General features: G+C 37.5%; 1 protein-coding gene across 1 annotated transcript in view; it reads left to right on the top strand.

The window, feature by feature from the left end:
- LOC126263646 (Down syndrome cell adhesion molecule-like protein Dscam2) overlaps positions 1-18,870 on the top strand; it is a 421,438-nt gene that overhangs the window by 334,974 nt on the left and 67,594 nt on the right. The window contains exons 25-26 of the mRNA XM_049960745.1: positions 6,961-7,137; positions 13,148-13,336. Coding sequence (XP_049816702.1) covers positions 6,961-7,137; positions 13,148-13,336 — 366 coding nt within the window. The remainder of the gene's footprint in view (positions 1-6,960; positions 7,138-13,147; positions 13,337-18,870) is intronic.

Below are 18,870 nucleotides of genomic sequence, written 5' to 3'. Positions count from 1 at the left end.
TGCAGCAAGTGCTGCTCCCCATCTGCCCCTAAAAATGTATAAACGTACATTATGTGTCTAGAACATACAGCTGTCACTCCTTTCCTGTATTGTTCACCCACATCTGTCCCTACATTTTCACAATTGCCTTTGTTATGCACACATTTTTTAGTTGCTGACCAAGGTGGTCAGTGCGTGATTTTTCAGACAAACTATAGCAGATGTTGTGGCTGTTATGACTGTGTTGCATGCTGTTACCCATCCATCGGATCACTGTTGTAACACTTTCCAGCAACTAATCACTATGTTTAACTGCTGAATCCACCAATCCCTCTTCACATATTGCTCCCATCAGAATTTTATGTTTCCTCTTTTTTTCCCATGTAACAATATCTTATGCATTATCAAATATACATGCACCACAAAACCATCCTATTTCTCCCAGCACATTTTCTTCTGTCCCTATCACTCCCTGAACTCATGCTGTATTACCCAGTTCCTCTTATAACAACCCAACATTTTCACTCACCAATTTCCCATTTTCTAATACCATACCTACCAAAATGGACCACTGCTTCATCTTTCTGCACCAGTTCAGAGAAGTGTCTGTTTCCCTGGTTAAAGCCCAGTCCCACATCATGTTCCTTAAATGCTGTCTAAACCATAGAACCTCCCTCATTAGCACCTCATAGCACCCCGACACTGCCTAGCTGACCTCTTCAATTTACCACATCCTCCAAAACTCCTTCCCAACACTGCACAAAACCCAGAACCAAAGCAAAGCCAAAACACTGTTGTTAACATTTCCATCACAAACCCTCAGTCCCACAGAAGTTTTATTCCTATCCAAAGACATTACCTTCAGCCCTACACCCAAGTTTAACCATGCTGAACTTGTCAAATTCCTACTCTCTTCCCTGTCCATGCCCTTATTGCTACTAATCCCTCCAGTCACAGCCAACCTAATCGCAACACTGAACCTTGCCTCTCCCAGTCCATACCTAAAGTCAACTGTGACCTTCCCCCATCCCCCACCTAACCACCCCTTGGTCATCTTCCAAGAATTTCTTACCTCCAACTAGACATCACCACCCTTCCCCAGCTCCCTTCATAAAAACACCAACCTTTCAGCAGAAGAAAGAACAGCCTCACACAGCCCCTAAACAGATCCAACATAATCATCCTATCCGCAGGTTGCACCACCATTACTATGAATCACAGTGACTATCTGGCAGAAGTCCTCTACCAATTGTCTGACACCTCCACATATAAACTCTGCCATAGTGATCCCATGCCAGAAGCCCAACATCGTCTCCAGTTGCTATGTGCTGCTGCTGTTGTGGTCTTCAGTACAGAAACTGGTTTGATGTAGCTCTCCATGCTACTCTATCCTGTGCAAGCTTCTTCATCTCCCAGTGCCTGCTGCAACCTACATCCTTCTGAATCTGTTTAGTGTACTCATCCCTTGATCTCCCTCTACGATTTTTACCCTCCATGCTGCCCTCCAAAGCTAAATTGGTGATCCCTTGATGCCTCAGATATGCCCTACCAACCAATCCCTTCTTCTAGTCAAGTTGTGCTACAAATTTCTCTTCTCTCCAATTCTATTCAATACCTCCTCATTAGTTATGTGATCTACACATCTAGTCTTCAGCATTCTTCTGTAGCACCAGATTTTGAAAGCTTCTATTCTCTTCTCGTATAAACTATTTATCATCCACGTTTCATTTCCATACATGGCTACACTCCATACAAATACTTTCAGAAACGATTTCCTGACATTTAAATCTAAACTCAATGGTAACAAATTTCTCTTCTTCAGAAACCCTTTCCTTGCCATTGCCATTTTATATCCTCTCTACTTCGACCATCATCAGTTATTTTACTCCCCAAATAGCAAAACTCCTTTACTGCTTTAAGTGTCTCATTTCCTAATCTAATTGTCTCGCCATCACCTGACTTAATTCGACTACATTCCATTATCCGTGTTTTGCTTTAGTTGATGTTCATCTTATGCCCTCCTTTCAAGACACTGTCCATTCCGTTCAACTGCTCTTCCAAGTCCTTTGCTGTCTCTGAATGAATTACAATGTCATCGGCGAACCTCAAAGTTTTTATTTCTTCTCCATGGATTTTAATACCTACTCCAAATTTTTCTTTTGTTTCCTTTACTGCTTGCTCAATATACAGATTGAATAACATTGGGGGTAGGCTACAACCCTGTCTCACTCCCTTCCATACCACTGCTTCCCTTTCATGTCCCTCAAGTCTTATAACTGCCATCTGGTTTCTGTACAAATTGTAAATAGCCTTTTGCTCCCTGTATTTTACCCCTGCCACCTTCAGAATTTGAAAGAGAGTATTCCAGTCAACATTGTCAAAAGCTTTCTCTAAGTCTACAAATACTAGAAACATAGGTTTGCCTTCCCTTAATCTATTTTCTAAGAAGTCGTAGGGTCATTATTGCCCCACATGTTCCAACATTTCTGTGGAATCCAAACTGATCTTCCCAAAGGTTGGCTTCTACCAGTTTTTCCATTCGTCTGTAAAGAATTCGTGTTAGTATTTTGCAGCTGTGGCTCATTAAACTGATAGTTCGGTAATTTTCACATCTGTCAACATCTGCTTTCATTGGGATTGGAATTATTATATTCTTCTTGAAGTCTGAGGGTATTTCGCCTGCCTCATACATCTTGCTCACTAAAAGGTAGAGTTTTGTTGGGCCTGGCTCTCCCAAGGCCATCAGTAGTTCTAATGGAATGTTGTCTACTCCCGGGGACTTGTTTCAACTTAGATCTTCCAGTGCTCTGTCAAACTCTTCATGCAGTATCATATCTCCCATTTCATCTTCATCTACATTCTCTTCCATTTCTATAATATTGTCCTCAAGAACATCACCCTTGTATAGACCCTCTATATACTCCTTCCACCTTTCTGTTTTCCCTTCTTTGCTTAGTACTGGGTTTCCATCTGTGCTCTTGATATTCATGCAAGTCGTCCTCTTTTCTCCAAAGGTCTCTTTAATTTTCCTGTAGGCAGTATCTATCTTACCCTTAGTGATATGTGCCTCTACATCCTTACATTTGTCCTCTAGCCATCCCTGCTTAGCCATTTTGCACTTCCTGTCGATCTTATTTTTGAGACATTTGTATTCCTTTTCGCCTGCTTCATTTACTGCATTTTTGTATTTTCTCCTTTCATCAATTAAATTCAATATCTCTTCTGTTACCCAAGGATTTCTATTAGTCCTCGTCTTTTTACCTATTTGATCCTCTGCTACCTTCACTATTTCATCTCTCAAAGCTGCCCATTCTTCTTCTACTGTATTTCTTTCCCCCATTCTTGTCAATTGTTCCCAAATGCTCTCCCTGAAGCACTCTACAACCTCTGGTTCTTTCAGTTCATCCAGGTCCCATCTCTTCAGTTTCCCACCTTTTTGCAATTTCTTCAGTTTTAATCTGTAGTTCATAACGAATAGATTGTGGTCAGAGTCCACATCTGCCCCTGGAAATGTCTTACAATTTAAAATCTGGTTCCTGAATCTCTGTCTTACCATTATGTAATCTGTCTTATACCTTCCAGTATCTCCAGGCTTCTTCCATGTATACAACCTTCTTTTATGATTCTTGAACCAAGTGTTAGCTATGATTAAGTTATGCTCTGTGCAAAATTCTACCAGGCAGCTTCCTCTTTCATTCCTTACTCCCATTCCATATTCACCTACTATGTTTCCTTCTCTTCCTTTTCCTACTGTTGAGTTCCAGTCACCCATGACTATTAAATTTTCGTCTCCCTTCATTATCTGAATAATTTCTTTTACCTCATTGCTATGTGAAATGTGTTTTATTCATCTCATAACCTACAAATAAAATAGAAAGAAACATTCCACACGGGAAAAATATATTAAAAACAGAGATTCCATGACTTACCAAACGGGAAAGACTTCAAATATGTCTGCTTGTGTCTGTATATGTGTGGATGGATAGGTGTGTGTGTGCGAGTGTATACCTGTCCTTTTTTCCCCCTAAGGTAAGTCTTTCCGCTCCCGGGATTGGAATGACTCCTTACCCTCTCCCTTAAAACCCACATCCTTTCATCTTTCCCTCTCCTTCCCTCTTTCCTGACGAAGCAACTGGGGGTTGCGAAAGCTCGAAATTTTGTGTGTGTGTTTGTGTGTTTTTTATTGTGCCTATCTACCAGCGCTTTCCCGTTTGGTAAGTCATGGAATCTCTGTTCATAACCTAAAAAATTTCAGAACATATGTCTGATGTACAGGAGACATGTCAAGGTTACAATTTGCTTACTTAAAATTTTGTCACACTTACAACAATACTTTGTGGAGCATTTACTTACTTGCAATTTGTCAAAATTACAGTATTTACGTCTACTATAACTATCATAAATTTTTATTCCATTTTAGGGATCAAGATCAAAGTATCACTTTCTCACTCATGAAATCTTCCACAGAGCAGTAGCATCATTCAGTTAGAAACTCGTGTGTCTTAATTTTTAAAGTATTTATCTTCATATTCATTATGTCACACCCTTTTATTGTGTAGTGAATTATCATGGCGGATTCTGAGCACGCAGTTTTAAGTGATGAGAGGTGAGCATAAAGTTCTCTTTATGTCTTGTGTCATATGAGTATTCAAAATGATTTTTTTTAATATGTCAGCTCTGCAGTGTAGGAAAAGAACCACCTCAAAGATCCATAAAGAGGGGACAGTTAATATTTTTAGTTCTTTAAATTATGGTCGACATGATGCCCTCGGCTGTGCAGAGCACATGTTGTGAATAATTCTTTTTTGCAACTCTAAAATTCATGTAACATTTCCCGAGTTTCCCCAAAAAATTATTCCATATCAAATAACCAATTCAAAGTAGCTGTAATATGCTATTTTCCTGGTGGCTATATCAGTGGCACAGGCAAAATTTCCATTGCAAATGCAAGGCTGTTTAATTCATTTGCTAGATATTCTATATGAGAATTCCAACTCAAAGATCTGGCTAAGTTTATTCCCAGGAACCTGACTGAGTCAAGTTCTTCCAATTTTTGATTGTTGTGAGTGACACAGATTTCTTCATTTTTTTGAATGTTTGGTTTTAAAACTCATCACTTGGGTTTTTGAAATGTTTAGCCTTAAGTCATTTTGACTGAACCATGTTTCCAGGCTACTTAACGTGTTCATGACACTCTACGGCATATTGTCAGAATTTTCATTTTAAACTAGGGCAGAAGTATCATCTGCAGACAAGGTTAAATGAGTATTTATGTTGAGGGGCAAGTAATTTACATAGAACAGGAATAAAAAGGGTCCAAGGATGAGCATTGAGGAACGCCTTGTGACACAGTTTTCCACCCTGAGAAGTGATCTGCTCCATTTGCTGTGATTACTACCCTTTTGTTTCCTCTCCAAGAGATATGATTCAAACCATTTCAAAGCAACATCCCTTATTCCATACCTGTTGAGTTTGAAAAGCATCAGGGCATGGTTTACAGAGTTGAATGCTTTTGTAAGGTCAAGAATATTTCTGTGACCTTAGCTTTCCTATCTAGTGATGAAGTAATTTTTTCAATAAACTCATTTATCGCATCTACTGTGTTTTTGCCTTTTTGGAAGCCAAATTGGTTATGTGAAATGATATTCTGTGTTATGAAGCTTTGTATCTGTAAAGCAGCAATTTTTTCAAATATTTTTGATATGACAGGGACTATAGAGATGGGGTGATAATTTCCCATATCATCTTTTGAACCTTTTTTATGCTGTATACTTTTTTAATTATTTTGGTGGGTATCCCATCCCTGCCAGCAGAGTTTTTGTCTTTTAAGGAGAGTATGACATTTTCAACAAATTTTGCTGAGACTGTGCTGAATTTTTTGAGACATTCACTGGTGTTGCCTTTTAACCCAAAACCATTTACTTTCTGCTCATAATTTGCTATGTCTAAATCATATTTTGCTACATTTATGACGTACTCATTGAAGCACTCAGATATTTGAGCTGGATTTACAACCAATTTTTCCTTCAGTTTGATTTCTAAAATGTCTTGTTTATGATTTTGGACACCGAATTCAGACTTAACTACAAACCATACAGCCCTTGTTTTATTTTTCTGCCCTAGAATGAATTTGTTGTTTGTCATTTGTTTTGAAGCTTTCCTAACTTTTTTAAAAATAATTTTATAGTTTCTAACATATTTTACAAAATCAGGATCTTTGTTGTACTTCAGTTGATTGTGTAGCTTCCTTTTCCTCTCACTCAACATTTTTATTCCTGGTGTGATCCATCTTATCTTACTTGATGTTTTGTTGCAATATGATCTGGGTGGGAAAGCTTCATTATTAATACTTCAAGAAAACTATTTAAGAATGTACTTAAGTTATCATTTGTTGAACCACCATCCCCAAAACACCAATTAACTTTACTTAGTTTCTCACAGAATATTTCAATATTTGTTTTACTGAAACTTCTTTTCAAAGTAGTAATTTGTTACAATGTTATCAATGCATGTTGCTGGGCGAATATTTTCTCTGGTGAACTCCAAAAAATTTAGTTTAAAACCAGACTTTTTAATTGAATCAATAAATATTGTTGATTCTTTATTGTCATTTGCAGTGTTTATATTTTTTTCAACTGAACATGGCATACTTGAAGGATTTTACGTTCCTAATTGAGATGTCTATCAATGCTAGAAATGGTATCAGTGTGATGTGTGTTTGGGGTAACTAATTTTTTGGCTGAGATGCTTACTTTTCAGCTGCAGTTCATCAACCACTGATATTTCAAAGTGATGTATTTAAACCAGTACACAGTGCCCAAATAATCATTTTTATTCATGACTGAAACTATCTCTTCTGGTGTTTGCATTTATGAGATTATCATATGAGATATTCTTTTACTTCAATAATACAGTATTTATCTTTTTTTTAATTACCCTCAACTAATAACAAATTTTCACTGTTGTCATTGTGATTTACAGCTCCAGCTCGTATTGCATCATTCTCACAAGTTCTCAAAGTGCCACTGAAATCAAGTACAAGTCTTAGTTGCTTAGCTGTTGGCAACCCTACACCAAATATTCAGTGGCTTTATAAGAAGCGTGTACTTGAATCTGACTCAAGAACCAGAATACTGCAGGATTCACTTCACATTATAAGTATGTGCTACAGAATATTTGCTCTACTCTAAATACATGCATGCTTTCTACTGCTTCAAGTTCCACAGTAGTTGTGATTATCACAAAATAAATGAAAAAAAAACAGGTTCCAAATTCACATAATTGTTGAAATGTTCTTAAATATTGTCTTCCAGTCATAAGTATAGTTTAAAATATGAAAGAAAATATTAGGTCTACAACTTTGATTCTGCCATTTTATCTTAAAGTTGAGGCTTTATTGTGAAAAACTTACAGCAAATTTGTAATACAAAGTATTGGCCACCACTTTCCACACCTTTCTCCCATCTTTCAGGTAGCATAAAAATCCAGCAGCAGAAGAACTGAGCATCTTTTGAGCAGATCCATGAATTGCTCTAATTTTGCACTTATTCATATGACCAGAGATACTGGTTAGCCAGGCTGTGTACTACTGATCCAAAGATATGGTAGTCAGAGGGAGCAATGTTTGGTGAATACAGTGGGTGGGGTAGGACTTCCCATTCCAACATTTCCAAATATGTTTTGGTGCAGTTTGTGACATGCAGCCAATCATTATCATGCTGCAAAATCACATTCTCATGTCTATCACTGTATTGTGGCGACTTGTCTTTCAGTGCTTGGCCAAAACACATTGTTTCGATGATCTACTGTGACTGTTTCCACCAGTTTCAGTAGCTTCAAAAAGCTTCTCTCTTCCACTCCAACTCCATGCTGATCTTTGATGTCAAAATCATCATTCTTGAAGTATTGAAACCATTCTTTGCACATTCTTTCACTAATAGGTGCTTCACCACAGGTCTTACCCCATATTTTAAGAGCCTCAGCTGCAGATTTCTTGATTTTAAGCATAAAATTAAAACTTTCCACAAATGGTGAGAATTAGCCTCATAAGTTGATGTATTCAATTGAGGATAACTTTATGATGCAGTCACAAATTGACTAATATTTTGATGGCGTTATGTTTACACATGTGTATTCTTATGGTGTGACACTTACGACCTACCACCAGCACCACCACTTGCCTCTACTACTATCTATTGCAAAATGGCAGAAGAAAGTGGTAGACCTAATAATTGGTACAGGCTATGGTGAAGCTAAGCAGTAACTTAGAGTGTGGAACAGTTTGTCCAATAATGAAAACAATGGGTTTGTCTCTGTATCTAAATATATATTCCACATAACACCACTGTATAATTAGCAGATGATGATTGTGGCCACTTCATGTAATTTTCCAGAAGCTTGATTATTTTGCTAAATGGCAACAAACAATAGAAAACAATCCCTGAGATGATAGGCAGCAAAAAAGTCATATAAACAGATGACCAGAATTGCATTCCAAGGGAATGATATTAGAATACGGACAGATACAGTCCTCTATCTCTCACTGAACATATATAGGATGATTTTCCTAAATGGAGGCAAACTTCAGGAACCAAACCCTCAGAGGATAAGGAGGAAGAAAGGTCATATATGCTTATGTGCTTTCCAAAAGAGGGACACCCACTTTAAATGTGGAGATAAAAGATCTTTGATAGTGAGCCACATCAGTACCTGACAGATGGCCCATCAGCTTGGAGTAAGCCAGATGACCATGTGGACCACGGAACAACAAGTGCTACTGTCCATATTAGTTACAACATGTGCAGACCTCATTTATCAATGAACTTGCCTCTCCAGAAATGTTTTGTTACTGGTTCATCACATAGGCCACTATGCTGCTAGGATTTCTGTCTAATATCCTATTCACAGATGAGGCTACCTTTACGATATCTCAACCTTCACTACACCCACCTGTGGGCTACAGGGAACAAGCAGCAATCAATCAGCACTGGTTCAGCCTGAATGTGTGGACAAAGATGATTGGTGATCATCTCATGGGACCAGTCATCCTGGCGCAGTGCCTCACAGATGAGGCATAACTGTGGTTTCTGTAGGCGACCCTGCCTCCCCTGCTGGAAGATGTGCCTTTGGTGGTATAAAGTGTAATGTGGTTACTACTCTAGCTCACTGGCCTCTTGGTCATGGAGCTAAAACACAAGTACAGGCAGAACATTCCCTTCTTGCCAAAACTGTTGTCACTTGTGCTTTCAATCACTGAAATTTGCATCATCAAAGATCTTTTTATCTTCACCTTCAAGTGGGTGTACCTTTGTTGGAATATATTTCTTGCAATATGGCTATAATTATGGCCCTTTTTGTTCATTATCCTCTCAGGAATTATTTTGTGCAGTTTGTCGTAATTCACCAAAATCACTCTCTATGTATGGAATGAGGGATACATGACTGTGTGTGCTTCTGTATGTATTCCAATCTCATTCAGTTTCATCTTAAAAGATGCATTGGAAGAGAGAGAGAGAGAGAGAGAGAGAGAGAGAGAGAGAGAGAGAGAGGGTGGTTGGGGGTTTGAACTAAAGGAATCCTAAGAATTCTACGTAGGGTTCCTATTAACAGCCACAGGATTTTCTCTCTTCTGTTATGAGAATTGCATCTGTCATTTTAGATAACAAACCATTCATTGTCTTTGTATGAATACAGTGTAACTATGTAACAGTGTAACTATGTAACAGTGTAACAATGTTACCCAGCAATAATTTATTACCATGCAAAATAGTATCACCAAAGAACAATCTTGTGCTGGAGCTTATTTTATACATGTAGTTGATTATAGTTATTAAGAGTAATATTGGCATTTACCCACTTTCTTTGGGTGTGCCTGCAATTAGCTTCATTTCTGATGAACAATGCCTATTGAGAACTGCTTTCTGCCTCTTTTGTTTGTATAAATCTGTGGATCAATCACATACATTGAAAGACAATGTTCATAACACATATCATGGTACCAGCTAATGCTGTGGTACAGTGTTGAACTTCATTCTACATGAATAGAGAATCTATCAGTTTAGTATCACGAGGTGTGATTGGAAAGTTTTAAGAATGGTTGCACTACCGCTTACTGTTTTGGCGGGCAGGTACAAGGAGGGTGGGGACTGAGTCATTGCCTTGTCCTTGAATGCCCTCTGACAAGAAACTGTGTTTCCTTTATTCAGTTCATTGTGAGAGCTGGTTGAGTGCAGGTCTGTTAGGGCTTGTTGCCGGATTCTGTCTGTGTGAAGATGGAGGTAAAAACAAAGCAACAATTTTGTTTTAAAACAGGGAAATCAGCTTCTGAGACTTACAAACTATTAAAAACAGCTTTTGGAGATAATTGTCCGAGCCAGTCAAATGTTTTTATCTGGTTCAACAGATTTAAAAATGGCCGCAAATCATTTTAAGATGAACCATGGTCCAGCCGTCCTTCCACCTCAAAAACAAATGAAAATGTTGTAAAAGTTCATGACTTAGTGTGCTCTGATCATAGAGTTACAATTATGGAGATGGCTGATTAACTTAATTTAAGTTTTTATGCAGTTCAGTCAATTTTAACTGAAGATCGAGTGTCTGCAAAATTCATTCCAAAAGTGTTGTCAAGTGACCAGAGACAATACCGACTTCAAGTGTGCCAAGATCTGATTAAGCAGACTAAAAATGACCCAGATTTCTTAAATAGGGTAATAACAGGTAACAAATCGTGGGTATATGGATATGATCTTGAAACGAAACTGCAGTCCTCACAGTGGAAGACTCCAGGTTCACCACGACCAAAAAAAGCATGGGAAATTTGGTCAAAGGTGAGAACAGTGTTGGTGATTTTTTTCGATTCTACCAGCATTGTGCATCATGAACTTACCCCTGGAGGACAGACAATTAACGAGTAATACTACAAATGTGTCCTTGAGCTTTTGTGCAAAAAGGTGCGGAAGAAAAGGCCTGCATTGTGGAAAGACAGGAGTTGGGTGCTACAACATGACAATGCTTCGGCTCATCATGCCTTCTCCATCGTTGAATTTTTCACCAAATTCAACATTCCTGTGCCTCCACAACTGCCATATTCCCCAGATTTGGCCCCTGTGGACTTCTACCGGTTTCCAAAACTAAAATTATCACTGAAAGGGAAGCAATTTGACTCGATTGAAGACATTCAGGTAAATACAGAGCGCGTCCTTAACATACTTGAAGAAAAAAATTTCTAGGAATGTTTCCAAAAGTGGAAACACCATTGGAGTTGGTATGTTCAGTCAGAAGGGGACTATTTTGAAGATGATACATCACGGTAGCATGTAAGTACCACCACTGTACAATTACAAGCCCATTTTTAAAACTTTCCAATCACACCTCGTATATCTGGAAATAGGCAATTCCTACACCAATCATGAGCTTTCAGCCAAAGCTTTTCATTATATTCAAATTTACAATATATGCCAGTATCCTGCATCATAGAATAATTCGTGATACTGGAACACAGTTTTTCACATTTACATCTTTCCTTTAAATCTTCCTATTAATAGGAGTAATCCACATTTTTTTAAAAAATTAGATTAGAACATATTTTTTTGATTATATTAGATTCAGTTTCATTCTGTAGACCCAAAAGTAATGTAATTCTCATGGTTGTGGAACTTGACAGAAAATATAACATAGAAAAATATAGCAACATTGTTTAAAGGAAAGTTGCTACTCACCATATAGCGGAGATGCTGAGTTTCAAATAAGCACAACAAAAAGACTCTCACAAATATAGCTTTCGGACAGTAAGGCCTTCATCAAAATGAGATGACAAACCTACACATGCATACTCACACAAATGCAACTCACACATACACTGATTAAAAAAAAAAAAAAAAAAAAAAAATAGAACATTTGAAAATAATATTCACTTCCCTGATTACATGTCTCCTATTATATGAGACTGTTCTCTTTGCACAAGGTTTTTATCTTCTTTTGTGAAGAAATGGATTAACTGCTTGTCATACTTAGTGTTAAAATTCCATCAGGTCCTGAAACCTTGATATTCATAAGTTTTGATTGCTTTTAAACAGCGTGAGAGCTTATGAATATCAAGGTTTCAGGACCTGATGGAATTTTAACACTAAGTATGACAAGCAGTTAATCCTAAATTTAGGAGTTTTTGACATACTAAGTAACTGACTCTAGGACCAGAGTTTTAAAGATTGATTCAGGTATTTTTATGAAAAACTTTTAACACAAATGAGATGATAACGTAAAACTCACAGCACCACTGTAGATAAACAATTTTTAACCTTTAAATGTCATACATATAACACATGCTCCTGTTCCTCAGTTTTGGTAATGACCTGAGTCCTAATGGTCACAATTTGCAGTTTGCACACGACACAATCTTGTTCTCCTTGATAAGGGTGGAGTTTAAGCAGTAAAGGTAACTGTTGTCCTATTTGATGAGGTCGAGACTTTGTTTCTTATAAATAAAATGAAAGTAAATAAGAGCAAAGCAGGCAACATATTCTTGGTTGGCCAGGTAAGCTGACAAGTCCATTTTTGTGCAAAAATAGACATGTAATTTGAGTGGACATCAAAAAATGTGCTATATCAAAAAATACCAAGGAAAGCAGAAGAATAAAATGCAAAGGAATGCAGCCTAAGAACACAGGACCTCAGGGTGATATCCAAGTCATTAATATTCAGGTTTTTAATATTAATAGTACACTGACGTGGCTAGAATGTGCCAAAAATTTGAGTAAGAATCTCTTTAAAGGATATTTTCATTCATCTTTTCTTTTTAAGACTATCTGTGGTTACCCATAGCTGTCGATGAGCTCAAGAATTGCATTTAACAACATTACTGTTAGAGTAACACAAACATGTCACATCATAGCTTCTGAACATGTTGTTTGAAGTACTTAAACAATGTATATGCTTAAATGTCATGAAGTTACGTCATAACGAGTACTTTTGGTATTTTCAGAGTTTATGACTTGCAACTTTTATCCAAGATACATAACTGGAAACACTTCATCATTCTACAACTTGCTATAAAATAAAGAATAGTCTTTTTGCATATGCACAATAATAATGTCTTCACTCTTATGAAATCACTTAATTTGCTTATTGTTATATAAATGAAGAAGACAATAGCTTGACATCTCTGTTGTAGAAATGGAAAAACTCAGTGAGGGGAACTATACCTGCATTGCAAAAAATCTCTTTGGCGAGGACCACATTACATACAAAATTATTGTGCTCTTGACACCTGACCCACCATTGCTTGAATCTACAGGCTCAGATCATAACAACATTGAACTACAGTGGAGGTCTATCAAAGATGGAGGAACACCAATATTAGGTATGTGAAAGCACTGAATCTGTACACTGATGAGCCAATACATTATGACCACTTGCTTACTAGTGTACTGATCAACTTTGGAGTCAATACGAAAGTGATTCTGCACGGCATGGGTTCAACAAGTTCTTGGTAGATTTTGACAGTTATACGACTTATATCTATGTACAGGTCACATAGTTTCTCATAAATTACAGGCCACTGATTTGTCAGTGTGGTGCTGATGTCCAGGAGTGTCCATGGGCAAGGCATCAATGTGAGTCAACTACAATAATCCTCAAAAACTACTGTAGCAAGATTTTGTTCATATGACATGGACAGTTATCCTGCTGGAAGATGCCGTCAGTCATGGAAGACATCAAGTAGTCCACAATAATATTCACATACTCCACAACCTTCATGGTGCTTTGACTACTACCACAGATTTTGTGGAAGCCCAGGCAAATGTTTCTCTCAGCATAATACTGACCACACTGACCTACATCTCAATGGGACCTGCATGTTTTGTACATTCATTAACCTAGATGATGGCATGTCTAGACATGACCATCAACCTAGTGTAACAAGGAATTTGATTTATCAGACCAGGTGACATGTTTCTTTTTATCCACAGTCCAGTCTCAATGAACCTATGTCCACTGAAATCACAATTTACAGTGTTGTTGGGTTAACTTGGGAACATGTATAGAGGTTGTCTGCTGTAATGACCTATGCTCAACAATGTGTGCTGAACACTGTGCTCTAAAACACTTGTGTCTGTACCAGTAAAGTAGCGTGGCATCAGTTCTGCCAGAGATCGTCACCTATCATGCTTTAAAGAGCAGACACACCTCTGACTCCCACACTCTGTGATGAGACATGGGTGCCCAATGCCTTGTCTCCCTACTTGTGGTTTTACTGTCCTTCAGCCACTTTCCATTGATGTTCACGACAGTAGCATGCAAACAGCGACCAGCTTTGCTCTTTCTGAGTTGCTCATTCCCAAGTTCCAGGTCATAACAGTCAGTCACTTATGTCAGTGGATTTCCCCATTTGCAGCCTGCATCTTCACTAGAATGACTGCCCATGTACTTCTGCTCTATGTACATACTTTCCTAACCATGCCACATGCCTGTAACACCGCCAGGCAGCATCAGTCTTGCAGTGGGCGGTGGTCATAATAATTTTGGCTTATCAATGTATGTGAAATAAATTGTTAAAGGATATTTACATCTTTGAGTATATCCATTATATTTGGCTACACTGAATCAGTCATAGTACTTTAATTTTATAACAGAGAAAAATGATAGATTCTGTAACCTCAAAAATTATCTTTCATTTTACTATTTTATTACATAAAATTTGTGTCTTTTCCTGCCAATATATTATGTATGTATAAAATTTCTCCATGATGAAGTTCATTCCATAGTATACACTAATATAGGTGTGTGTGTTTTTTGTATTGAATAAACACTACATCCTCTGTCATAGAGCAACATTTATTCTGTTGGTATGCCAAGAAATGACAGTCATTTAACTAAATAATATAAAAAAAAGTATTATAATTTTCAAATTATTTGAAACAACACACTTTAAGATACTTGATCAAAGATAACGGCTGTGAGATATTTTGATATTTGAGCAAAACTAGCTATGAGATACACTTAATTACTCTGTTAGATTATTTTATTGAATGAAACAAACTAACAATAATATTGCAAAGATTCTCAACTTGCTTTAAATGTTCATAAATGTACAACTGTGCAATTTACAAAATGAAAAAGAAAATGTAGTATATAAGAACCTCATTTATCCTAATGAGTTGGGACCAGATGCAACCTGAATTAATAAAAATATTCTATTAAATGCAAAAACTTTAATATGTACTGCAGTGTACAAACGTTTTATTTTGGCACCAACAAGAAGCACTTTTTTGGCACTTGTACTCTACAGTTACTAGAGTCTACTCACATTTATTTATTGAGGATGTGAGTAAGTTCCTTGTGTTTCAGACTTGGTGACATTTGAGAGCAGCACGCTCATGTAGACATTTCAATTCAGCTGGAGTTGTTTGTGGCTGATGTTCTACATAAACCATTAGTTCTTCCAGCTGTGCTGTTGACTCTGGATGCAGCATTATTTCTTGTCCTGAAACTCATTTTCATTGTCTACTTCACCTTTACTGTTGGTCTCTATGGTACAACGAGTGTAAATATTGTCATAAATATTGTCATAGGTCTCATGCCATAAACAGAATCACTGTCATTTTGCAACCAAATATCCACATAACTATCATCTGTATCTGAATGAGCATGAATGTTTGGTAACATTTCAAGGAATTCAGAGGTGTTGACAACTTCACAGACTTCAACAGTGGAATCACAGCTAGCAGGCCATGCTGTTTGCCATGACTTCAGAATTGATAGTTACCAGAAGCTGGCATATGCCATGATGAACTTTTCACCTTTCTAACCAACCTTCACTGTCTGTGAATTTAGATTCATCATTCAGTTAAGGATCAACATCAGGTAGCTTGCTGTTTAAGTTTAACACTTTTTCGTACAGAACTGGACAGGATATGGAACTCCATGCTCTCTTTTTTCAATGAATCAAGTGAATAATGGTTCATCCAGTGTTTCATTTCTTGCTTCTTTCTTTATTGTACCATCGTTCTGCAAACTGTCATCATTTTCAAACAGAAGTCTTCAATTTTTGCTTGGTTCTTCTTCCAGTCTGACACAGTTGATGTCCCTGCACCGTACTCTGTAGCTACGTTTTTCAGAAGTTGTTCTTTATCTATTCAGTTTAGTGCTTCCAATTTTTTGTTCATCAAAACAACTACTTTATTCTACTTTGAAACCATTTCACACAAGTCGACACAAAACACATGAAAAAAAGAATAATACTGATACAGCTTCTTAACTCTGTAAGGAACAGATCCACACTGGTCACAGTAAAGGCAGCTGGAGTGTGGGAGTGGTGATCTCTATGCAGTGTACAGTGCCGATCTCTATGCAGTGTGCAGTGCCAACATAGCATCTGTACATAATTATACCATATACCGAACATGCCAACCCTTTGCTGCACATTAATACATTTAAAAAATTCTGAATACACTGGAAGTTTGGATTAATGAGGTTCTTGAGTATCCTGTGACTACACTATTAATGAGTCATAACTGAGATTGGGAAACTCATAGAAATAACTCTGTGCAACAACCTGCAGGAATAAGAAATTGAACAGCCACATAGATGCAGTCATAGGAGAAGTAGGTGGCAGACGTTGATTCATTGGTAGAATACTAGGGAAATGTATTCATTGATCAGTCAACAAAAGAGACTGATTTGCACTCATACAATCTATCCTAGAATATTGTTGAAGTGTGTGTGACCCAACAGTGGATTTAAAGATATATAGAGAAATGCAGCACAGATTTATTTGGCCCATAGGTAAGTGTCCTGGAGATGCAGAAGAAACTGAATTGATAGACACTTGACAAGAGGCACAAACTATTCTGAGAAAGCCTATTTACAAAGTTTAAAACATTGGCTTTAAATGATAACTCTTGAGAATATCAAACAACCTGCTAAGGTTCACTCCCACAGGGATTGTGAGGGCAAGGTTAGATTAGTTAGAACATACACAGAGCCATTTAAACAGTCCTCTTTCCTCCACCCCATATATGAATAGACCAGGAGGAAGCCTTAATAACTGGAACAAAGGGGATACCCTCTGTCATGCATTTTTTGGTCGTTTGCAAAATATGAATATAGATGTTGCTTTAGAAATGAGAAAAATCAGGAATACTTTCTTGTCGTGGCAACAGAAGCATCTTAAGCACATCGTGATGCTGATGGCCATCTTTGCACTACTTCTTGTACCAACAAAGGACCTATTTACATTTTAAAAGTTTCCACTCCTTTTAAATTAAGCATTTTCTATGTTACAACATTAGATGTTGCAGAATACAGTCTGTTCTAAGGTAGAAAATCTCACTAACTAAATAGGAAACTTAAGTGTTTCTTTGTGTTCTGACAGTACTAAGATTTGTAAATAAGCATTTCTCTTGGCAAACAACCCAACCTGAACTAGAATCAATTGTCAACTAGTTTGCAAATGGTATGACTGCCTTAAATTATGTGTTCTACAAGATTAATGCTACTGAAAACAATTCACACTATGACATACCTCCTTTGCTACTGTTAAATAATTTCGTGGTTATAGTTTATGTCGACATTATGAAAAAACTATTATTGTATAGTAGGCAGTGTGTATTCAAGTGCAAGGAAGGTAACATCACACAATAGTAAAAAGATCACTTAGTTTTTTAAGATCGCATCAAAGTACAAGGGAACTGATGACATCCATGGTGTGAAATGATAGAGCATGGAAATAATACATACTCTGTGGTTTATTCACCATTCCACATAATATTTCACATTTATTTTCACAATGTGACAGTAAATATCAAAAGATGAAGCTTATAACTCACCACATGTTGCAAAGAGCTTCTCTAGGTGTTAACTCAAGCCATGTCAAAAACAGCCTATTTGAGTCTGACCTGACCTGAAAACAGTCTTAACTCTACTGACTCAATTGCCACTAAATGTACTTTATATGAGACTTCTAAATGTTCCTTAAAACTTCCAGAACAATCCAAATCAAAATGATATTAAGATAACTTCAGTTTTTTAAGATTGTATATCAGATTTAGTATACTGAATGTCTCTTGAAGAACTGTAATTATGTAACAATATTATGAAAGTTGCTACTCACCATATAGTGGAGATGCTGAGTCACAGAAAGGCACAGCAAAAAGACTGTCACAAAGTTAGCTTTTAGCCAACAATGCCTTTGTCAGAAATAGACAACACACAGGCACACACACACACACACACACACACACACACACACACACACACACACACAAACGTAATTCACGTGCACATGACCACAGTCTCCGGCAGCTGCAGCACATTAAGGGAGAGGCAACCGGGTGGGGGTAAGGTGGGGGCTGGGGTAGAGAGGGGGAGGGATAGCAGAGTAGGATTGGGGGATGGTAAAGTGCTGCTGGGAACATGCAGGGACGAGGTGAAGAGTAGGGCAGCTAGATGCAGTCGGAAGGTTGGATGGGGTGGGGGTGGGGGGTGGGGGGGGCAGGAGAAGGGTGGGGGGGGGGGGGAGGGTTGTGGAAAAGGAGAGAAATAAAAAGTCTGGGTGCATTGGTGGAACAAAGGGCTGTGGAGTGCTGGAATGGGAACACATGTAATTATGTGAAGATTTTTAGTAATAATAGCTGATAACAAAGGTTACAAAATTTGCAAATACATTGAAAAAAATGCAACACCAAAAAATGGTAAATGTAGGATATTGAAATTCTGGAAATACATTTGTCTAGGTAATATATTTAAGTGATTAACATTGCAAGATCGCATATTAATGTAACCGCAAGATAAGCCATTACAAATGTGAAGTGTGGGTACATTAATAACCAATGTAACAGCAATAATCTTGACTGCAAGCATGCAAACACAAATGCATTGAGTTGTACAGGTGCC

This window comes from Schistocerca nitens, chromosome 1 (assembly GCF_023898315.1).
Source record: "Schistocerca nitens isolate TAMUIC-IGC-003100 chromosome 1, iqSchNite1.1, whole genome shotgun sequence".
In the NCBI taxonomy this organism is placed as follows: domain Eukaryota; kingdom Metazoa; phylum Arthropoda; class Insecta; order Orthoptera; family Acrididae; genus Schistocerca; species Schistocerca nitens.
This window is presented reverse-complemented; position numbering and strand designations above follow the sequence as displayed.